The sequence below is a fragment of the Nerophis ophidion genome, linkage group LG22 (genome assembly GCF_033978795.1).
Source record: "Nerophis ophidion isolate RoL-2023_Sa linkage group LG22, RoL_Noph_v1.0, whole genome shotgun sequence".
In the NCBI taxonomy this organism is placed as follows: Eukaryota; Metazoa; Chordata; class Actinopteri; order Syngnathiformes; family Syngnathidae; genus Nerophis; species Nerophis ophidion.
The window spans coordinates 22,239,803-22,259,131 of NC_084632.1; the positions used below are offsets into that span (position 1 = coordinate 22,239,803).

Here is a 19,329-nt window from a genome sequence, read left to right on the forward strand (position 1 = left end):
GTGTAATTGTCCTATAGCCAGTCCAGCAAACTTTGAATTTAGACAATTAAATTAAATGAATATAAAATACATTGCCACGTCAGGATGTGCCCAGTTGAATGCCATCCCGCCAAAATAGCTGTAAATGTGCAATTAAAGCAAAAGGTGCTTCTACAATGAAACATGCACTATGGTTGTGACATTAGAACTTAGAGCACAGAGAGGAAATTGGAAAGCATATGTGCTTTATTCAAATCTATTTTTTAATCCAGGCCGGAGACCTGCAGCTATTGTGTCCCCCATTGCTGGAACCACCAGGGATGTAGTAGAGACGTCTCTGGACATTGGTGGCTTTCCTGTAGTCTTGAGTGACACAGCTGGCCTCAGAGACTGTCTGGACCTGGTTGAGCGAGAGGGCGTCCGTCGAGCTCGTGAAAGGTAGTAAAATGTTTACGTTACAGCTCATACTGTAGGTCAGGGGTAGGGAACCTATGGCTCTAGAGCCAGACGTGGCTCTTTTGATGACTGCATCTGGCTCTCAGATAAATCTTAGCTGACATTACTCAACAGGATAAGTAATGAATAATTACGCTGGTTATCGCCATGTTAAAAATAACGTTGAAAATATAAAACATTTTCATGCATTTTAATCCATCCATCCGTTTTCTACCGCACCTGTTTAACAAGTATTTTATTTCTTATTGGTTCTGCTTCAAAAAAACAATGTTATTAAAAAGAATGGGAGACTTATAATACTCTAAAAATGTTGGTCCTACTTAAAAATGCATTTAGTTGTATTCAGTGTTAAAAAAAATATTATATGGCTCTCATGGAAATACATTTTAAAATATTTGGCTTTCATGGCTCACTCAACCAAAAAGGTTCCCGACCCCTGCTGTAGGTTGTCCTTATGTCCCTAGCACAGTGGTTCTCAACCTTTTTTCAGTGATGTACCTCCTGTAAAATATTTTTCAATTCAAGTACCCCCTAATGAGAGCAAATCATTTTTGGTTGAAAAAAAGAGATAAAGAAGTAAAATACAGCACTATGTCATCAGTTTCTGATTTATTAAATTGTATAGGTGCAAAATATTGCTCATTTGTTGTGGTCTTTCTTGAACTATTTGGAAAAAAAGATATGAAAATAACTAAAAACTTGTTGAAAAATAAACAAGTGATTCAATGGTAAGTAAAGATTTCTACACATAGAAGTAATCATCAACTTAAAGTGCCATCTTTGGGGATTGTAATAGAGATCCATCTGGATTCATGAACTTAATTTTAAACATTTATTTACAAAAAAATAAATCTTTAACATCAATATTTATGGAACATGTCCACAAAAAATCCAGCTGTCAACACTGTTTGTTGCATTTCTTTTCACAGTTTATGAACTTACATTCATGTTTTGTTGAAGTATTATTCAATGAACATATTTATAAAGGATATTTGAATTGTTGCTAATTTTAGAATATTTTTGAAAAATCTCACGTACCCCTTGGCATACCTTCAAGTACCCCCATTTGAGAACCACTTCCCTAGCAGGTGACAGAACAAATGAGCTCTGAGACCCACAGCTGATGTGAACAAAAACAAAGAAAGGAAGAAATAAGTCACTGCTCTTCCTCTTTGCATTAAACTATATGTCTCAGACGGCTTTCTAAGTGGCACAACTTGTATTATTGCTGAGCCATAGATATAAATATATGGAAACAACACTCCCAAGAGGTTGCATACTGAAGAGGTACCTTTCCTTGATGTATTTACAACATTGCATAGAGAATGGACACATCGCGAGACATTTACTGACAGCCGCTTCCCTTGTTTACACCGAGGAAGAATAGCATTGTTTGTTACAGTCGTCATTCCCGCTTAATCTTTGGCTAACTAGATGACACTCACCAGCGAGTAGTTGTCAAATTTGTATAATTGGCCAAAATGCATTTGCAAGTGAAGGAAACACATAAAAACCCAAATAAATATAGTAAGAATTACAAATGAACTTTCTTCTGCGGCTTTTTGGGGGTCATTTTGTTCCCGATGTCCCAAATGCAGAGTATCCTGTGAGTGCTTTTAGATGGGGTAGGAGCGCACAAAAGCACTTGATGTTCGTTGCTTTTATGTCGGGCCTTGTCCACAGAACACTGATACTTTTATAAGGTGTTTAAACATCTCCATCCACATGTGTGCATCATCTAATACAGTGGTTCTCAAATGAGGGTACTCGTACCCCTGGGGGTACTTGAAGGTATGCCAAGTGGTACGTGAGATTTTTAAAAAAAGATTCTAAAAATAGCAACAATTCAAAAATCCTTTATAAAAATATTTATTGAATAATACTTCAACAAAATATGAATATAAGTTCATAAACTGTGAAAAGAAATGCAACAGACATATTTTTTGTGGACATGTTCCATAAATATTGATGTTAACATTTTCTTTTTTTATGAAAAAATGTTTAGAATTAAGTTCATGAATCCAGATGGATCTCTATTACAATCCCCAAAGAGGTCACTTTAAGTTGATGATACTTACCTCTATGTGTAGAAATCTTTTTTTTAATTGAATCACTTCTTTATTTTTCAACAAGTTTTTAGTTATTTTTATATATTTTTTTCCAAATAGTTCAAGAAAAAACACTACAAATGAGCAATATTTTGCACTGTTATTCAATTGAATAAATCAGAAACTGATAGCATAGTGCTTTATTTTACTTATTTATCTCTTTTTTTCAACAAAAAATGCTCTGCTCTGATTAGGGGCACTTGAATTAAAAAAAATGTTCACAGGGGGTATAAGGGTTGTAGGTTCGATTCCCGCTTCCGCCATCCTAGTCACTGCCGTTGTGTCCTTAGGCAAGACACTTTACCCACCTGCTCCCAGTGCCACCCACACTGGTTTAAATGTAACTTAGATATTGGGTTTCACTTTGTAAAACACTTTGAGTCACTCGAGAAAAGCGCTTTATAAATATAATTCACTTCACTTCACAATCACTGAAAAAAGGTTGAGAACCACTGATCTAATACAAATTATGTCCCCTTGCAAACGCAACAATGAGTAATGTACGGCAATTCTAGCCAATCAGAAGTGTCTATTACGTTGTTTATGGAGGCAGCATTGTAGGGAACATGGCAGGTCATGGCAAGAAAAGGGCAAATCGACATGATTCGTATGATTGGTATGATTCGTCGACTAAGTCATCAAGTGCTAGACTGCTTCATCGCAAGTGCAGGACTAATAGACTAAAAATCTCCTTTATCCCACACGCTATTAGACTGTACAACTCCTCTCTGGGGAGGGGTGCGGGGGGTACTGGGATGACAGGGGATGTGAAACAATAACAGTGCAATACTTTTTCATAACATGGTCACTAATGCCTAGTTTCTCTTGTTATGTTCTTATTTTACTGTTATATTTTTATTCTCATTGTTGCTTTTTATTTTTTTTCTTATTGCAATATTTCTCTATTTTGTTTCCATTTAAACCCCCATTATTTCCTTTTTACTTTTTTAAATTGATTTCAAATCTGTACACTGCTGCTGGAATTTTAATTTTCCTGAAGGAACTTTCCTGAAGGAATCAATAAAGTACTATCTGTCTATCTATCTATCTATCTATCTATCTATCTATCTATCTATCTATCTATCTATCTATCTATCTATCTATCTATCTATCTATTTACCTTGCGTCATGATAAGATGGCCGTGCACTGAGGAAAAAGATGCCACTAGTGGTGTTCCAATAAATCTGTTACAGATTATTATTGGCCATTTTCTGTGATTGCCAGATGCCAATCAATGCCTTTCAATGTTGAACAAAACAAAATGGCTCATACCTTGCAGCATGGTCCTTTTGTTGAAAGACAATGATAGTGCTAGATGCTACTGTTAACTGTTTGTGTACGTCGATACGCAGTGCAAAGCGACCCCTCAAAGTTCACCTCCTTTGTGACGAACAAACTAAATTCCTAACAGGTTTTAATATCACGGTGGAACTGAAGAAAGAGGCTATAATGCGACACGTTTAGCAAAAGAGCAGCAGACATTAAGGAAACATATTGACACTAAGCGAGCTTAAAACAACAGAAGAATAAATCACTGATTAGTTCACTTCAACAGAAGTGGTATTGGAACCACGTTAGCAGATATTAACAGGAGAGTAACAAGTACATTAATACGGGTTATTGCTTTGTTGCGGTTTGTCATGTCCCAGACATACAGTGCATCCGGAAAGTATTCACAGAGCTTCACTTTTTCTACATTTTGTTATGTTACTTCCTTATTTCAAAATGGAGTACATTTATTTTGTCCTCAAAATTCTACAGACAATCAATCAATCAATCAATGTTTACTTATATAGCCCTAAATCATTAGTGTCCCAAAGGGCTGCACAAACCACTACGACATCCTCGGTAGGCCCACATAAGGGCAAGGAAAACTCACACCCAGTGGGACATCGGTGACAATAATGACCCAGTGGGACGTCGGTGACAATGATGACTATGAGAACCAATACCCCATTATGAGAATGTGAAAGTTTTTTTTATTTTTTTATTTTTATTTTGTAGCTTTATCAAAAAAAAAAATCACATGTACATAGGAATTCACAGCTTTTGCTCAATTCTTTGTTGATGCACCTTTGGCAGCAATCACAGCCTTTTTGAATAGGATAAGCTTGGGGCACCTATGTTTGGGCAGTTTAGCTCATTCCTCTTTGAAGAACCTCTCAAGCTCCATCAGGTTGGATGGGAAGTGTTGGTTTTCATCCAGGATGTATCTGTACATCATCCAGGATATCTCTGTACATTGCTGCATTCGTCTTAGTCTAGTCAGGGAGGTGACAGAGAACCCGATGGTCGTTCTGTCAGAGCTACAGCATTCCTCTGTGGAGAGAGGAAAACCTTCCGAAAGGACAACCATCTGTGCAGCTATCCACCAATCTCTGCAGCAAGCGGACGCCATGTCTGCGTATAAAGTTGGCCAAAATGCACCTGAAAGACTCTCAGATCATGAGAAACTAAATTCTCTGGTCTGATGAAACAAAAATGTATTCTTATACAGTCTTCCTTGTTAGTTGTTGTTTAATGGATACGGACTTAACCGTAATTAATTAATTTCCGTGATGTTGAAATCCATCCATCCATTTCCTACCGCTTTTTCCCTTTGGGGGCGCTGGTGCTTATCTCTGCTACAATCGGGTGGAAGGCGACGTACACCCTGAACATGTCGCCACCTCATCGCAGGGCCAACACAGATAGACAGACAACATTCACATTCACATTCACACACTAGGGCCAATTTTAGTGTTGCCAATCAACCTATCCCCAGGTGCATGTCTTTGGAAGTGGGAGGACGCCGGTGTACCCGGAGGGAACCCACTCAGTCACGGGGAGGACATGCAAACTCCACATAGAAAGATCCCGAGCCCGGGATTGAACCCAGGACTACTCAGGACCTTCGTATTGTGAGCTATATGCACTAACCCCTCTGTTAACCGTGCCGCTCGAAGCTGAAATCATTAATGATAATATTTCCATAACCAGAACATATAAAACTGTTAATTACCTTCAAAATGTGTTTTTCAATATTATTATAGCCCGAGACATGAAGTAATACGGCCTTAAGTCACCTTGACACTCTTTTAATCCTATATCGTAATGGTTCCTATGACTTAACCAATCAGTGGCCACGATACTTAACGGCAGGCTGTGATTGGTTTGGTCTTCTCTATGGCCAGTACTACTGTAGTATTGAGGTTTTTATGCATTTAGCCATTTGAATGCTTAAAAATGCATAATTTAAGGCAAAAATGTTACAACAAATGAAACAAATCTGCAATGTAATAAATCCCCATTGTAGACTTTAAAATAAATCCACATCACCCCATATGCATTTTTAACATTCAGATGAAGAAAGCAAACCAAAAATATATGTTCTAAATTAACTCAAAAATGTTCTGTGTACGATCAGTATGGTAAGCTGTTATCTTGACACAAATTCAATTACAATGCTGCTCTTAAAATGGTTTCCTTAATTATACAGTGGGGCAAAAAAGTATTTAGTCTACCACCGATTGTGCAAGTTCTCCCACTTAAAATGATGACAGAGGTCTGTAATTTTCATCATAGGTACACTTCAACTGTGGGAGACAGAATGTGAAAAAAAAATCCAGTATTTCACATTGTAGGAATTTTAAAGAATTTATTTGTAAATTATGGTGGAAAATAAGTATTTGGTCAACCATTCAAAGTTCTCACTGATGGAAGGAGGTTTTGGCTCAAAATCTCACGATACATGGCCCCATTCATTCTTTCCTTAACACGGATCAATCGTCCTGTCCCCTTAGCAGAAAAACAGCCCCAAAGCATGATGTTTCCACCCCCATGCTTCACAGTATGTATGGTGTTCTTGGGATGCAACTCAGTATTCTTCTTCTTTCAAATACGACGAGTTGAGTTTATACCAAAAAGTTTTATTTTGGTTTCATCTGACCACATGACGTTCTCCCAATCCTCTGCTGTATCATCCATGTACCCATTTTGGTATAAACTCAACTCGTCGTGTTTGGAGGAAGAAGAATACTGAGTTGCATCCCAAGAACACAACACCTACTGTGAAGCATGGGGGTGGAAACATCATGCCCGAGTTGGGGCTGTTTTTCTGCTAAGGGGACAGGACGATTGATCCGTGTTAAGGAAAGAATGAATGGGGCCATGTGTCGTGAGATTTTGAGCCAAAACCTCCTTCCATCAGTGAGAGCTTTGAATGGTTGACCAAATACTTATTTTCCACCATAATTTACAGATAAATTCTTTAAAATTCCTACAATGTGAATTCTTGGATTTTTTTTCACATTCTGTCTCACAGTTGAAGTGTACCTATGATGAAAATTACTGACCTCTGTCATCATTTTGAGTGGGAGAACTTGCACAATCGGTGGCTGACTAAATACTTTTTTGCCCCACTGTATTTAATTTCCTAAACAAATCAGCTTTTGCTGGACTTTCCCGCTAATATTTTTCCTGATTACAGTCTATTATGTAAAATAACATTTGCATTTCATTTCAAGCCTCTGGCACCTTGAGAGACAAGCCTGACAAACTAAATAAAAAAATAATGTCATCTAAAGACAAATAAGACAGTAAAGCTATTTTCAATATTTATGTTGAGGGAAGCTGCAGTTTGTATAGGAAGGGCGTGCAGTTTGCGTTGTATAGAAAAACTTTGTGTGCATGCCCAGGTCACACTTGTGACCTGGGTCACTACAGGAAGGATGTGGTAAGTACAAGCATCCGCTGCTGCCGTTGCTGCTGCTACTACCTCCTCACATGGGATGGAGGTGCACCAGGGGTGGGGCTGGCGGATGCACAAAGGAAGCAACCTTGGACAATATTGTTCCTGTGGAATTTATTTTTAATGGAAATACGAATTGACTGGTTTGAATTATCCAGACAAACTTTAAGAGATTATTCAGCAGGCTTTAACTAAGACAAGACTCTTTTTTTATTTTATTTTATTCAGAACAAATACATGCAGCCAAAGTCTGTTTTTTCCAAGATTCATTCATAGTGCCTGATTTTAAATGTTGTATTTTCAAGTTTAAAACATTGTAAATGAACTTTAGTGTATGTATAGAGTAAATATAAAGTATTTATAGTATGTTTTGCTTTCTTTACATTTTACCCCTTCTTCCTACATTACTGCAGAACAGAATGTGGTTGGTTAATAGCATTTACTATCTTAAGTTAAATTAATACAATTAAGTGTTTATATGTACTTTTATCACTGCTGCAAAAGATTGTCAATTTACACTTTAACATATTTTTATATAATAGTCCCTTGTTATGATACCGTAGTACCTATATCCATTGTGTATTTGTCATCTAAACTTAGATTGATGTATAAGGCAGTGTTTTTTAACCAAAGGGCCATAGGGTGTTTTTTTTATCATAGGGCCAGGACCGTGTTAGGCCGTAAGAATATAAACGCAATGAACATTGAATATTTTTTCAAATTGTTTAAATCGTTGCAAGCCTTGTTCCAACTTTGTTGAGTAGATGGCATGGTAACTCTGCTTTTTAACACTGCTCATACGCACATGGTCTGCCAGAGAATAAAAAAAATGCAGCAGGAAGGACCAGTGTTGCCAACTTAGCATATTTAGCAAGTATTCAGACCCCTTTAGATTCTCCGTCAGAAAAATGACGAGTTAAGCAATTATTTCTGGTCTTATTGGACACTTTTGAAGACAATATAAAGCTACCTTCATGCATATGTACAGAACACTGCAGAAGGTATGGATTATACCAGGGGTGTCCGAAATGCGGGCCGGGGGCCATTTGCGGCCCGCAGCTAATTGTTTAGTGCCCCGCCACACATTTTGGAAATGCTATTGCAAAAATAAAAAAATAAACACTAAAAAAAGTAGAATGAGGTGAGATCTAACAGGGAAAAGTTGCAAAGTTGACACAAAGCTGCCATGCAGGCTCTTTGTTTTTCTTTTGTCTTATTTTGCTCTTATTACAATGCTAAAAAAAAATAAAAATAAAAATATTTTTTTGTAATGATTATTGACCTATTTAAGGCTCCAATTACTTCAAATATTTCATGTTATAATGTTTTATGTGGAAAATATTATGTGCATATATTGTGTGGTTGCCATATAAAAACAGTGTTTGACAAAAGAGCATAAAACCAACAAAATAATAGTTCAAACGTAAAATGGACAGATGTATCTGAAATTGATCTCGTAACTTAAGTGTTGAAAGTAAAACAAAAAATAATGAAAATGTATCACTTTTTGACTGGGGGACCTTTTGGATCCCAAAGATATTTAGTGGGATTTTCTTTATTTTTTCACTGTGACTACTCAGAAATAATAATACATTTCAATCAATGGCGTCCTGTATTTTTGATATTTTTAGGGCTCCAATTACTTCAGATCAAACATTGCTTTCTGAATGTTTTGGGCAATGGGGGAAATACTGCATATTTCAGTTTTACTATAAAAAAACAAAGTTGTCTTTGACTGAAAAGGCATAAAACCTTTTTTTTTTTTTCCAACTTTATATCAACCTGAAGTTGATATAGAGATTTACTGTAAGCGTTACATAAAAAATGAAAATAATAATTTGACTTATTTTTAACATGTTAATGACGGAGGCCCTCCATAGTCCCTGGGAGTCCTAAAGCTCAAATAAAAGAATCCATATATTTTGTTATGGTTTGAAAATGAAAAATATCAAAATGGCCCCTGCATGGTTTAATTTTTCCGTATGTGGCCCTCAGTGGAAACATTTTGGACACCCCTGGTTTATACAATTAGGAGGTATACTTTTGCTAATACATTAATACATGTTTTTTGTTGATAGTGTAGCAATTAATTTTAGAAAGCTGTGTTGTCTTTGTTTTCTCCAGAGTTGAGCAAGCAGACTTGACTTTGGTGGTCGTCGATTGCAGTCGCCTCCCCATGGATGTCCAGCAAGCTGCAGCCTTTCTTCAGGACCACTTGGGAAGTTTCCTGTCCACTCAGGAGCACATTCACACCGGTACAGTATCCAAATGAACTAGTTGTACATTTTACAGACATTATGTGATTCCTTCCCATTTCCCTTCCTTTTTGCATCCAGCATTACAGTCTGACAGGTGCCTTCTTGTCCTGAATAAGGTGGACCTGCTGCCTGAGGAGCAGGGACAAATGCTGAAAAAGGAGCTGGGCTGCATATCTGGGCTTCCTGTGTGTGTGATGTCCTGTCACACTAATGAAGGACTTCAAGCCTTCCTCACAACACTGCACAACCGAGTCAAGACACTGTGAGTCTGCAGTATTGATTTCAATGTGTTTTGTTCCCAGAAATGCCTAAATTAAATGCCGGTGATGATTAAGAAACACAAATTAAAAAAATAAAAGCTAACTTTTTCAAAGGGGAGTTTTGCCTATCATTCACAAACCCTATGAAAGACAAAAACAAATATGTTTGTCATTTTATGCATTCTAACTCAAATATGGCAAATACAAGATGGCTCACAATGCAGCTAATGGGAGAAACTATTCTGGCCATAAAGCTGTCTAAAAAGACATTGAAAAACCACCAACAATGCTGCATTTACAGCTCGTGACCTGAATATTAAGTATTAGCGATATTGTCATTATAATTTATAAGACACACAAACTATTTTCAGCTGTGCCATAACGAAAAAGGAGGATTACCTCCGAATTCATCGGAGGTTGGTTTTATCCCAAAGTCCTGACTTAAACGTGTGAACAATCCTGAAGAAACAAGTCCAATTCAGAAGACCAACAAATGTAGCTAAACTGCACCAATTTTTGTCGAGAGGAGTGGTCAAAAATTCAACTAGAAGCTTGTGGATGGCTACCAAAAGCGCCTTATTGCAGTGAAACTTACCAAGGGACATGTAACCGAATATTAACATTTGTGAATGTATACTTTTGACGCAGCAGATTAGGTCACATTTTCAGTAGATCCATAATAATTTAATAAAATAACCAAACTTCATGAATGTTTTTTGTGACCAACAACGTTGTGCTCCAATCACTCTATCACAAAAAAATAAGATTTGTAGAAATTATTGGAAACTCAAGACAGCCATGACATGTTCATGACATGTGTATGTAAACTTTTGACCGCGACTGTACTTACAGCTTGTACGTAAAACAATGATGGAGGCTTTTGGATGTTTTTCAGAGGGAATAGAGTGACTCCCATTAGGTCCATTTTTAACTGACGTTTGCTAGTGTTAATATACGATTTAAAATGCATAAAAAAAGATGTAAGTGTTCTTGTCGTATATAACGAGAAAATTCTAAAAAATTGCAGTTCTCCTTTAACAGCAAACAGGACCAATTTAATTAAAATTTCCTCGATTAATGGAAACACAGCAACTATTTGAGGATATTGGGCATGTTGTATAAATAGATTTGCTCCCTGCATGAGGTAAATACATATACAGTATATGACCGTGTTATAAATAGAGGATTTAAATAAAAAAAAAAGTCACATATAGCCCCAGCTTGATATCAAACTTCCTTTCGTTTAGGTGTGGAAATCCCCTGTCTGATGCCCCCACCCTGACCCAGGCACGCCACAGGGCCCACCTGCAACACTGTGTCGCCGCCCTGGATCAGTACCAGCGATACCGTGACCTCGACCTCGCTCTGGCAGCAGAGGGCGTCCGATTGGCACTCACCAGCCTGGGCAGGATCACTGGAAAGATCGGACCGGAGGAGATCCTGGATATCATCTTCAAAGACTTCTGCATTGGCAAATAGTCAAGAGGACCGCAGCTCCATGTGAGTAATTCATTTAGCAATAATAATCATATTTAAGATATTCAACTGAGCTGCATTCTTGTTACTTCTAGAGGGAAGTAAAGGCATAAAAGCTTGGTACCATGCCAGGCTTTGTGGTCTATAAAGAACACAACCCAGGTTTCAAAAAAACAATGTCACAGCCTGTGATAGCTGGAGATTAGGCCCTTGGGTCCCTTCAAACTAAATTTACAGCAGTGCAAGGTCACACACTCGAAATTCTATTTTGTTCAATCGGAACATGCTTTTCTGTTCTCATCCCGTATGAAATACAGCATTCTATTTAAGTCAAACGTGTACTTGTCTTGTTTAATGATTATATGTGCTGACTGATTAAAGAATCAGATTTTCTTTGAACTTTGCCACTACCTGAAAGCATCAGTTGATAACTATTCCTTCATATTCTGCTGCTTATGAACTTTAAATTTACTTGTGTTTTATGTGCATATTACATTAGTAATCAGGTACATGCACAATTATTTTGGGTTATGGTGATATAGCCAGAAAAAAATGGCACCCGTGGTGAAAATGAATAATTAAATTATTATTAGTTGTCAAATAGTGCAGTTTCACCATTTTTTATACATTTTAGAATAGAATAGAGAATAGAGTTTTTATTGTCATTATTGCAATGAACTAAATAAACTGAAAATATCAATACTACAGTAGTATGGGCCACTAATTGAGACCAAACCAATCAGATTACTCTGTTCAGTATCATGGCCACTGATTGGCTCAGGCTCTGGCAGCATTGTTATATTGCAGTGGACCTCAAACTTTTTTCACCAAGTACCACCTCTGAAAAAACTCAGATCTCCAAGTACTACCATAATGACAAACATTAAAATACAGTAGTAGCATTGTAGTCCTAAGTCCTCATAAAAACAAGGCAGATGTTTTATTTAACAAGTATATTTATTAATATTTGTGTCCACTGTACCATGACACACAGCTGCTCAAGCTGTGTGTATTGTTACACTTGGTATGAATCTAGGAAAATAAAACACTGTACTTTAATCATGTGGTTCTTTGGCAGACCACTAGATGGAGCCTGTGTACCACAGTTGCAATATTGGATTTAAAGAGTGTAAAAGTGACTAAAGGATGTTATTTAAAGTATAAAGGTCTCTCATAGTGTTGAAAAATGTGTTCAGAAGATCGTAAATTATTTTGTATGTTGTAGCTGTGAAAATATTAGATTTATAAATGTATTTATGTTTTAGCACTTCATGAGGAGAAGGGTCTTGGGAGCATTGTCAAACAGTTTGAGGAAGAACTTTTTTATCAAGTACTCAAATATACCCCGTCATATATCAAAAAATATTTTTGAAATTGATTACAGAGAGTATGTTTTATTTTTAAATGAATGAATAAAGAAGAAAGGGGCTACAGCAGAAAGGACACTAACTACCACTAGAGATCTATCTGTGCATGTGCCTGTTAGTAAGTTTGGAAGCAAGAGTTATCATGCACCTGGGGATAGGTTGATTGGCAACACTAAATTGGCCCTAGTGTGTGAATGTGAGTGTGAATGTTGTCTGTCTATCTGTGTTGGCCCTGTGATGAGGTGGCAACTTGTCCAGGGTGTACACCGCATTCCGCCTGAATACAGCTGAGATAGGCACCAGCTCCTCCAGCTTTCCCAAAAAGGGACACGCGGTAGAAAATGGAAGGATGGTATTGTGCTTTATTAAAATTGTTTTGCTTTAAAATTATTTTATGATTGAGCTGGACTGAATGTTATAGTACGGTTGGTACAACACCAGCATTTTCATATAAATTACAGGCAGAACTATTAAAGGCCTACTGAAACCCACTACTACCCACCACGCAGTCTGATAGTTTATACATCAATGATGAAATATTAACATTGCAACACATGCCAATACGGCCTTTTTAGTTTACTAAATTGCAATTTTAAATTTCCCGGGAGTTTCGTCTTGAAAATGTCGTGTAATGATGACGTGTACGCAAGACGTCACAGGTTTTTAGGACGTATGAGCGCTGCACACACATACAGCTAAAAGTCGTCTGCTCTAACCGCATAATTACACAGTATTTTGGACATCTGTGTTGCCGAATCTTTTGCAATTTGTTCAATTAATATTGGAGAAGTCAAAGTAGAAAGATGGAGTTGGGAAGCTTTAGCCTTTAGCCATTCCTGGAGGTGAAACTTTACTATGGATCAGAATCACGACAGAATTTCAACCTGCAGGTTTCGGTGAGAAATTTGTGGTTAAAACGTCGTTTCTTACCGGAGAAAAGCTGAGCTTGTGCCGTCCATAGCTGCCGTCGACTCCCCCGAGACATTAGCGTCAAGACACCCGTGGAGACACCCCTTCGACTATCAGGTACTGTTAAACTCACTAAAACACTAGCAACACAATAGAAAGATAAGGGATTTACCAGAATTATCCTAGTAAATGTGTCTAAAAACATCGGAATCCGTCCCAATGCAATCGCGTTTTTATTTTTTTAACTTTTTAAAAAAAACATTTCTAGTCCGTCGCTATCAATATCCTCAAACACACATCTTTCATCCTCGCTCAAATTAATGGGGAAATTGCCGAAAGGGAATAAGCGGTAGAAATGGATGGATGGATGGATTGTTGTTTTCTCGGTCCGAATAGCACTTTTTGTTGTAGGCTCCCATTAAAATCAATGTGAATATGTGAGGAGCCCCCACACTTGTGACGTCGTTGTCTGCGACTTCCGGTAGAGGCAGGGCTTTTCTCTTAGCACCGAAAGTTGCAAACTTTATTGTGGATGTTCTCTACTAAATCCTTTCAGCAAAAATATGGCAATATCGCGAAATGATCAAGTATGACATAGAATGGACCTGCTATCCCCGTTTAAATAAGAACATCTCATTTCAGTAGGTCTTTAATATATTTTAATCAATGGCTTTTTACTATACTATACAGTGCCATAAAGTAGACAAAAACAAAATGTACAGTATGCCATTTTTTAAAATGATAAGCAATACGAAAATTAAGTCTTGATTTTTGGTGTAGTTCAAAATGTATTCGAATTAATATTTTCAATTGATTTAGTTATTGCACGTGTATCCAAATTATTTTCAGCCTGGGTTGCATACAGAAGACGTGAGCGGTGAGGTGCCACATTATTAGATACGATAAAAAAACAATACAATATATGTCAATCAATTTATGCTAAATTATGTAAACAAAACATGCAATAGGTAACAAAGCAAATTAGTGTAATAAATGATCAGATAAAGTATTTAATTACTTTTTTTTTGCTTTATTGCCAAGTCAAACCTTTTTGAGGGATTTAGCACTCTTATAAACTTACCGCATCTTAAAATGTTATTACAGGACAATCACTACGTTTCCATGCACTAAATTTGTCTGATGTCCCAAATAGTTAATGTAGTTAATATAGTTAATATTTTTTGTATTTTCACACCTACATGTGGAGTCCAAGTATCCCTGCACTTTCTCGAATTCGACTATTGTTCTTACGCCATGTGCCTCCCCCTTACACTGGTGTGGGCACTTATTTAATTTTAGCTCGATTCCCATATTTTTCGGACTATATGGCGCACTTAAAATCCTTTCATTTTCTCAAAACCTGACAGTGCTCCTAATGTAGTATTGTTTTAACTTTGTAAAGCACTTTGCGTTGCATTTCTTTTATGTATGAAAAGCAATTTAAAAATAACGTTTGATTGATTAATTGATTGCTTGAAGCCGCACCGCTTGATGGATTGTACTGTGCTTCAACATACAAGTATTATTATGGTGTGTGTATGAGATAAGATGTATTATCTGGCGTTTTGTTTCGCAATATTATGCAAAAGAAACTTTTCTTACCTTCTGGTACCTGCTGATCTGTATTTGGGATCTGCATAAGTCCTCAAATTTGTATGCGTCCGCCTTTGCAGTCTGTGCGGACACATAGTGGATAAGCTTCTTCTTTTTCTCTATCTTGTTGTCATTTTTGGGGGATTTGGGCCAGTTTAATTTTTTATTTATTTTGCATGATGTTGTAATTCTGGTTGTATTTATTTGGTCTGCAGAATGTGTCGCGGGCCAATTAAAAAACAAGCTGTGGGCCTCAAAATACCCCCTGGCCGCACTTTGGAGACCTTTATTGATATATTTAAAACAGATCAATCAATTAATCTGATATCTAAAATAATTCACATTTATTTAATGATCACGTGACATGAATGGAAACATAACCAATATTTTCCTCCATCGCTTCTATGATGTGTGAAGTGAAAATCATAAAAGTGTAACTGGTGTTCCAAAGGCTAAATAACAACAGTGGTGTATTCACACTAGTGATTTGTTCCTCAATGAGGTGAGTTCAGACACTTCAGAAAAGTCTACCCAAAAGTATTTGGAGACAGTTACTGACGCAGGTCTCTTCCTCGGCGGTGAGAAAGGAGCCGTCTTGGGGCGACCACTGTTGTGGCTTTTGTTCCCCTGTCAATCTGGCCTTGATCAAATATTTATGTTTCTTTGTTGAACTTGTCACCCTTCTTTCCCGGTTGCTGGTCGCTGACGACATTTGCTGTGCTGGAACGCCTGCAGAATTGTCTGTCTACGTCTTTTTGGCTTTCTCCGCGGCCGGACTTTTTCCTCTTCCCGCTCGGCTATGTCAGCCTTTTCATGTTCTGCTTGATTAATTACAGCAGAAGGACTGTTCAGTTAAACGTGGCACTTGCTGTCCTGCACATCAAAAGATGCACGTTTGTACTTTATTTTTTAGCTGGGAGTGATTTTACTCTACTTTAATGTGATGAGGAAATGACTCATAAGTCAATTGGTGCTTTCAAACTATTTAAAAAATAATTATTTATAATTAATTGTAATTATTTATAATTAATTCATCCAGTTATCTCTTTTCTAATCCGCTGTGAAAAGCCTTCAACTTGATATTTTAATTTAAATTGATGACATTTTCATTAAGATGGATATTTAAAGAATAAAGTGGCTTTGTAAAGTAATTCCTAGTTTTTAAAAGACCTACTAGAATAAAAGACCTGTTCCATATAGGAATTTAAGTCCATCCATCCATCCAATTTTCTACCGCTTATTCCCTCTTGGGGTCGCGAGGGGCGCTGGTCCCTATCTCAGCTACAATCGGGTGGAAGGGGGTGCACACCCTGGACAAGTCGCCCCCTCATCGCAGGGCCAACACTTGCAAAACAGTGAGAAGGATTTTCGCAGCAATAAGTATTGAATGTTGAAATTGTTGCTTTTCTTCTGCTTCAGATAATGTAAGTAAAAAAGACCCATCAATCAAAATGCGTGCATATGTTACCAATATTGGTTTCAATACAACTTTTTGATATATTTTTTAAACGTGTTCATAGTTTGATGCAACTTTTAACAAGTGTTGTCTTCTTACAAATGACCTATGGCGGTGGTTCTTTTTTCACCAAGTACCAACTCAGAAAACACTTGGCTCTCCAATTACCACCATAACATCAAAATACATGATTAAAAACATGACTATTAAAAACAAGGCAGAGGTTTTGTTTAACAAGTTTATTTAAATATTTTTGTCCACTGTTACATTACACACAGTTTGAACAGTAACATTGTGTTTGAGTATTATTAAGTTAAAAAGTTAAAGTACCAATGATTGTCACACACATACTAGATGTGGCGAAATTATTCTCTGCTTTTGACCCATCACCTTTGATCACCCCCTGGGAGGTGAGGGGAGCAGTGAGCAGCAGCAGCAGTGCAGTGCCCGGGAATCATTTATGGTGATTTAACCCCCAATTCCAACCCTTAATGCTGAGTGACAAGCAGGGAGGTAACGGGTCCCATTTTTATAGTCTCTGGTATGACTCGGCTGGGATTTGAACTCACGACCTACCGATCTCAGGGCGGACATTCTAACCACTCGGCCACTGAGTAGGTATTATAGTATTATAAATTAACACCGTAATTCAATCAAGCGATTATTTGGCGTACCACTAGATGGAGCCCATACTATAGTTTGAGAATCACTATAGTAATCACTAAAGTTCGCAACTTTTGGTCGCTAATAAAAAAGCCTTGCCTGTACCGGAAGTAGCAGACGATGTGCGCGTGACGTCACCGGTGTGAGGGCTCCTCACATCTTCACATTGTTTATAATGTGAGCCACCAGCAGTAAGAGCAATTCGGACCGAGAAAGCAACGATTTCCCCATTAATTTGAGCGAGGATGAAAGATTCGTGGATGAGGAAAGTTAGAGTGAAGCACTAAAAAAGAAAAGGCGACGGCCCCAGGCGGCGGCAGTGGGAGAGTTTCAGATGTAATTAGACACATTTACCAGGATAATTCTGGACAATCCCTTATCTGCTTATTGTGTTAATAGTATTTTAGTGAGATTATAAAGTCATACCTGAAAGTCGGATGGCTGCGGTGAACGCCAGTGTCTCTAAGAGAAGCCGAGGAGCCAAGATCACAGCTGCCTTTTTGAGCTGCAGGATGAGGTCGCGTAATCCACTCAAGTCTCTGGTAAGAGCCGACTTAATATCACAATTTTCCCATCCAAAAACTTGCTTGTTGACGTAGAGAAACATGTTCGCTTGACTGCTCTGTGTTAAAAGCTTCAAAGAAACACCGGCTGGGTCTCGGTGCTAAAGGCAGCTGCAATCCACCGCTTTCCACCAACAGCATTATTCTTTATAGTCTCCAATATTAATTGAACAAATTGCAAAAGATTCAGCAACATAGATGTCCAAAATACTGTGTAATTATGCGATGAAAAGAGACGACTTTTAGCTGTGAGTAGTGCTGGGCTGATATGTCCCCTCCAACCAATAACGTCACAAACACGCGGCATCATTCCGCTACGTTTTCAACAGGAAACTCCGCGGGAAATTTAAAATTGCAATTTAGTAAACTAAACTGGCCGAATTGGCATGTGTTGCAATGTTAATATTTCATCATTGATATATAAACTATCAGACTGCGTGGTCGGTAGTAGTGGGTTTCAGTAGGCCTTTAAGTAAATATACTGCTGAGTCAACACTTGTTCAGTACATCTGCATGTAAAGTCCATCTTTTCATGGGACAACACTTAAGTGTGTTTTCCGGTAGAAGAGTTGTCCTATTATATAGAGCAGTGGTTCTGTACCCCTGGGGGTACTTGAAGGTATGCCAAGGGGTACGTGAGATTTTTTTTAAATATTCTAAAAATACCAACAATTCAAAAATCCTTTTTAAATATATTTATTGAATAATACTTCAACAAAATATGAATGTAAATTCATAAACTGTGAGAAAAAAATACAACAATGCTATATTCAGTGTTGACAACTAACATTTTTGTGGACATGTTCCATATATATTGATGTTAAAGATTTCTTTAAGAGTTGTCCTATTATATAGAGGATCTATAATGACATTGTTTTCCAGCAGAAGAGTTGTCCTATTATATAAAAGGATCCATGACAGATTTTTCCAGCAGATTCTTGAAAAACCTAACAGTATTCCTCCTGTTAGAGGATCTTTGACTAGTGCAAACATATTGCTGCTGTTTCTCCCTGGTGTCCCGTGGAATACATTGTTAATATCAACAGGATCATGGTTATTATACATCCATTCAAGTCTGCCACATTGTGTGCAGCTCAACACTCTGTGTTCATACAAGGAAGAGGAAGCAATAAAGCTCATGTTGGCATATTACTTACTGTACATGTATGAATATCAAGCACTTTGTCTTGTAATGAACATAACTTAGTGTACAGTAATACTTCTTCAATTAGTGTACAGTCATACTTGTTAAATTAGTGTACAGTAATACTTGTTAGACATAACTTAATGTACAGTAAAACTTGTTAAATTAGTGTACAGTCGTACTTGTTAAATTAGTGTACAGTCATACCTTTTGGACATTACTTAGTGTACAGTAATACTTGTTAGACATAACTTAGTGTACAGTAATACTTGTTAAATTAGTGTACAGTAATACTTGTTAATTTAGTGTACAGTAATACTTGTTAAATATAACTTAATGTGCAGTCATACTTGTTAAATTAGTGTGC

At 37.3% G+C, this 19,329-nt stretch overlaps 1 protein-coding gene across 5 annotated transcripts in view; it reads left to right on the forward strand.

The window, feature by feature from the left end:
- Window positions 1-19,329, forward strand: part of gtpbp3 (GTP binding protein 3, mitochondrial) — a 76,996-nt gene that overhangs the window by 15,332 nt on the left and 42,335 nt on the right. For 3 of the 5 annotated variants that reach the window (XM_061883503.1, XM_061883501.1, XM_061883502.1), the window contains exons 8-11: window positions 252-417; window positions 9,398-9,528; window positions 9,610-9,793; window positions 11,039-11,291. In XM_061883503.1, coding sequence (XP_061739487.1) covers window positions 252-417; window positions 9,398-9,528; window positions 9,610-9,793; window positions 11,039-11,270 — 713 coding nt within the window. In that variant the 3' untranslated portion in view covers window positions 11,271-11,291. Of the gene's footprint in view, window positions 1-251; window positions 418-9,397; window positions 9,529-9,609; window positions 9,794-11,038; window positions 11,292-11,362; window positions 11,603-19,329 lie in introns of those variants that run through there. The other 2 variants (XM_061883500.1, XM_061883504.1) reach the window with 1 other exon arrangement.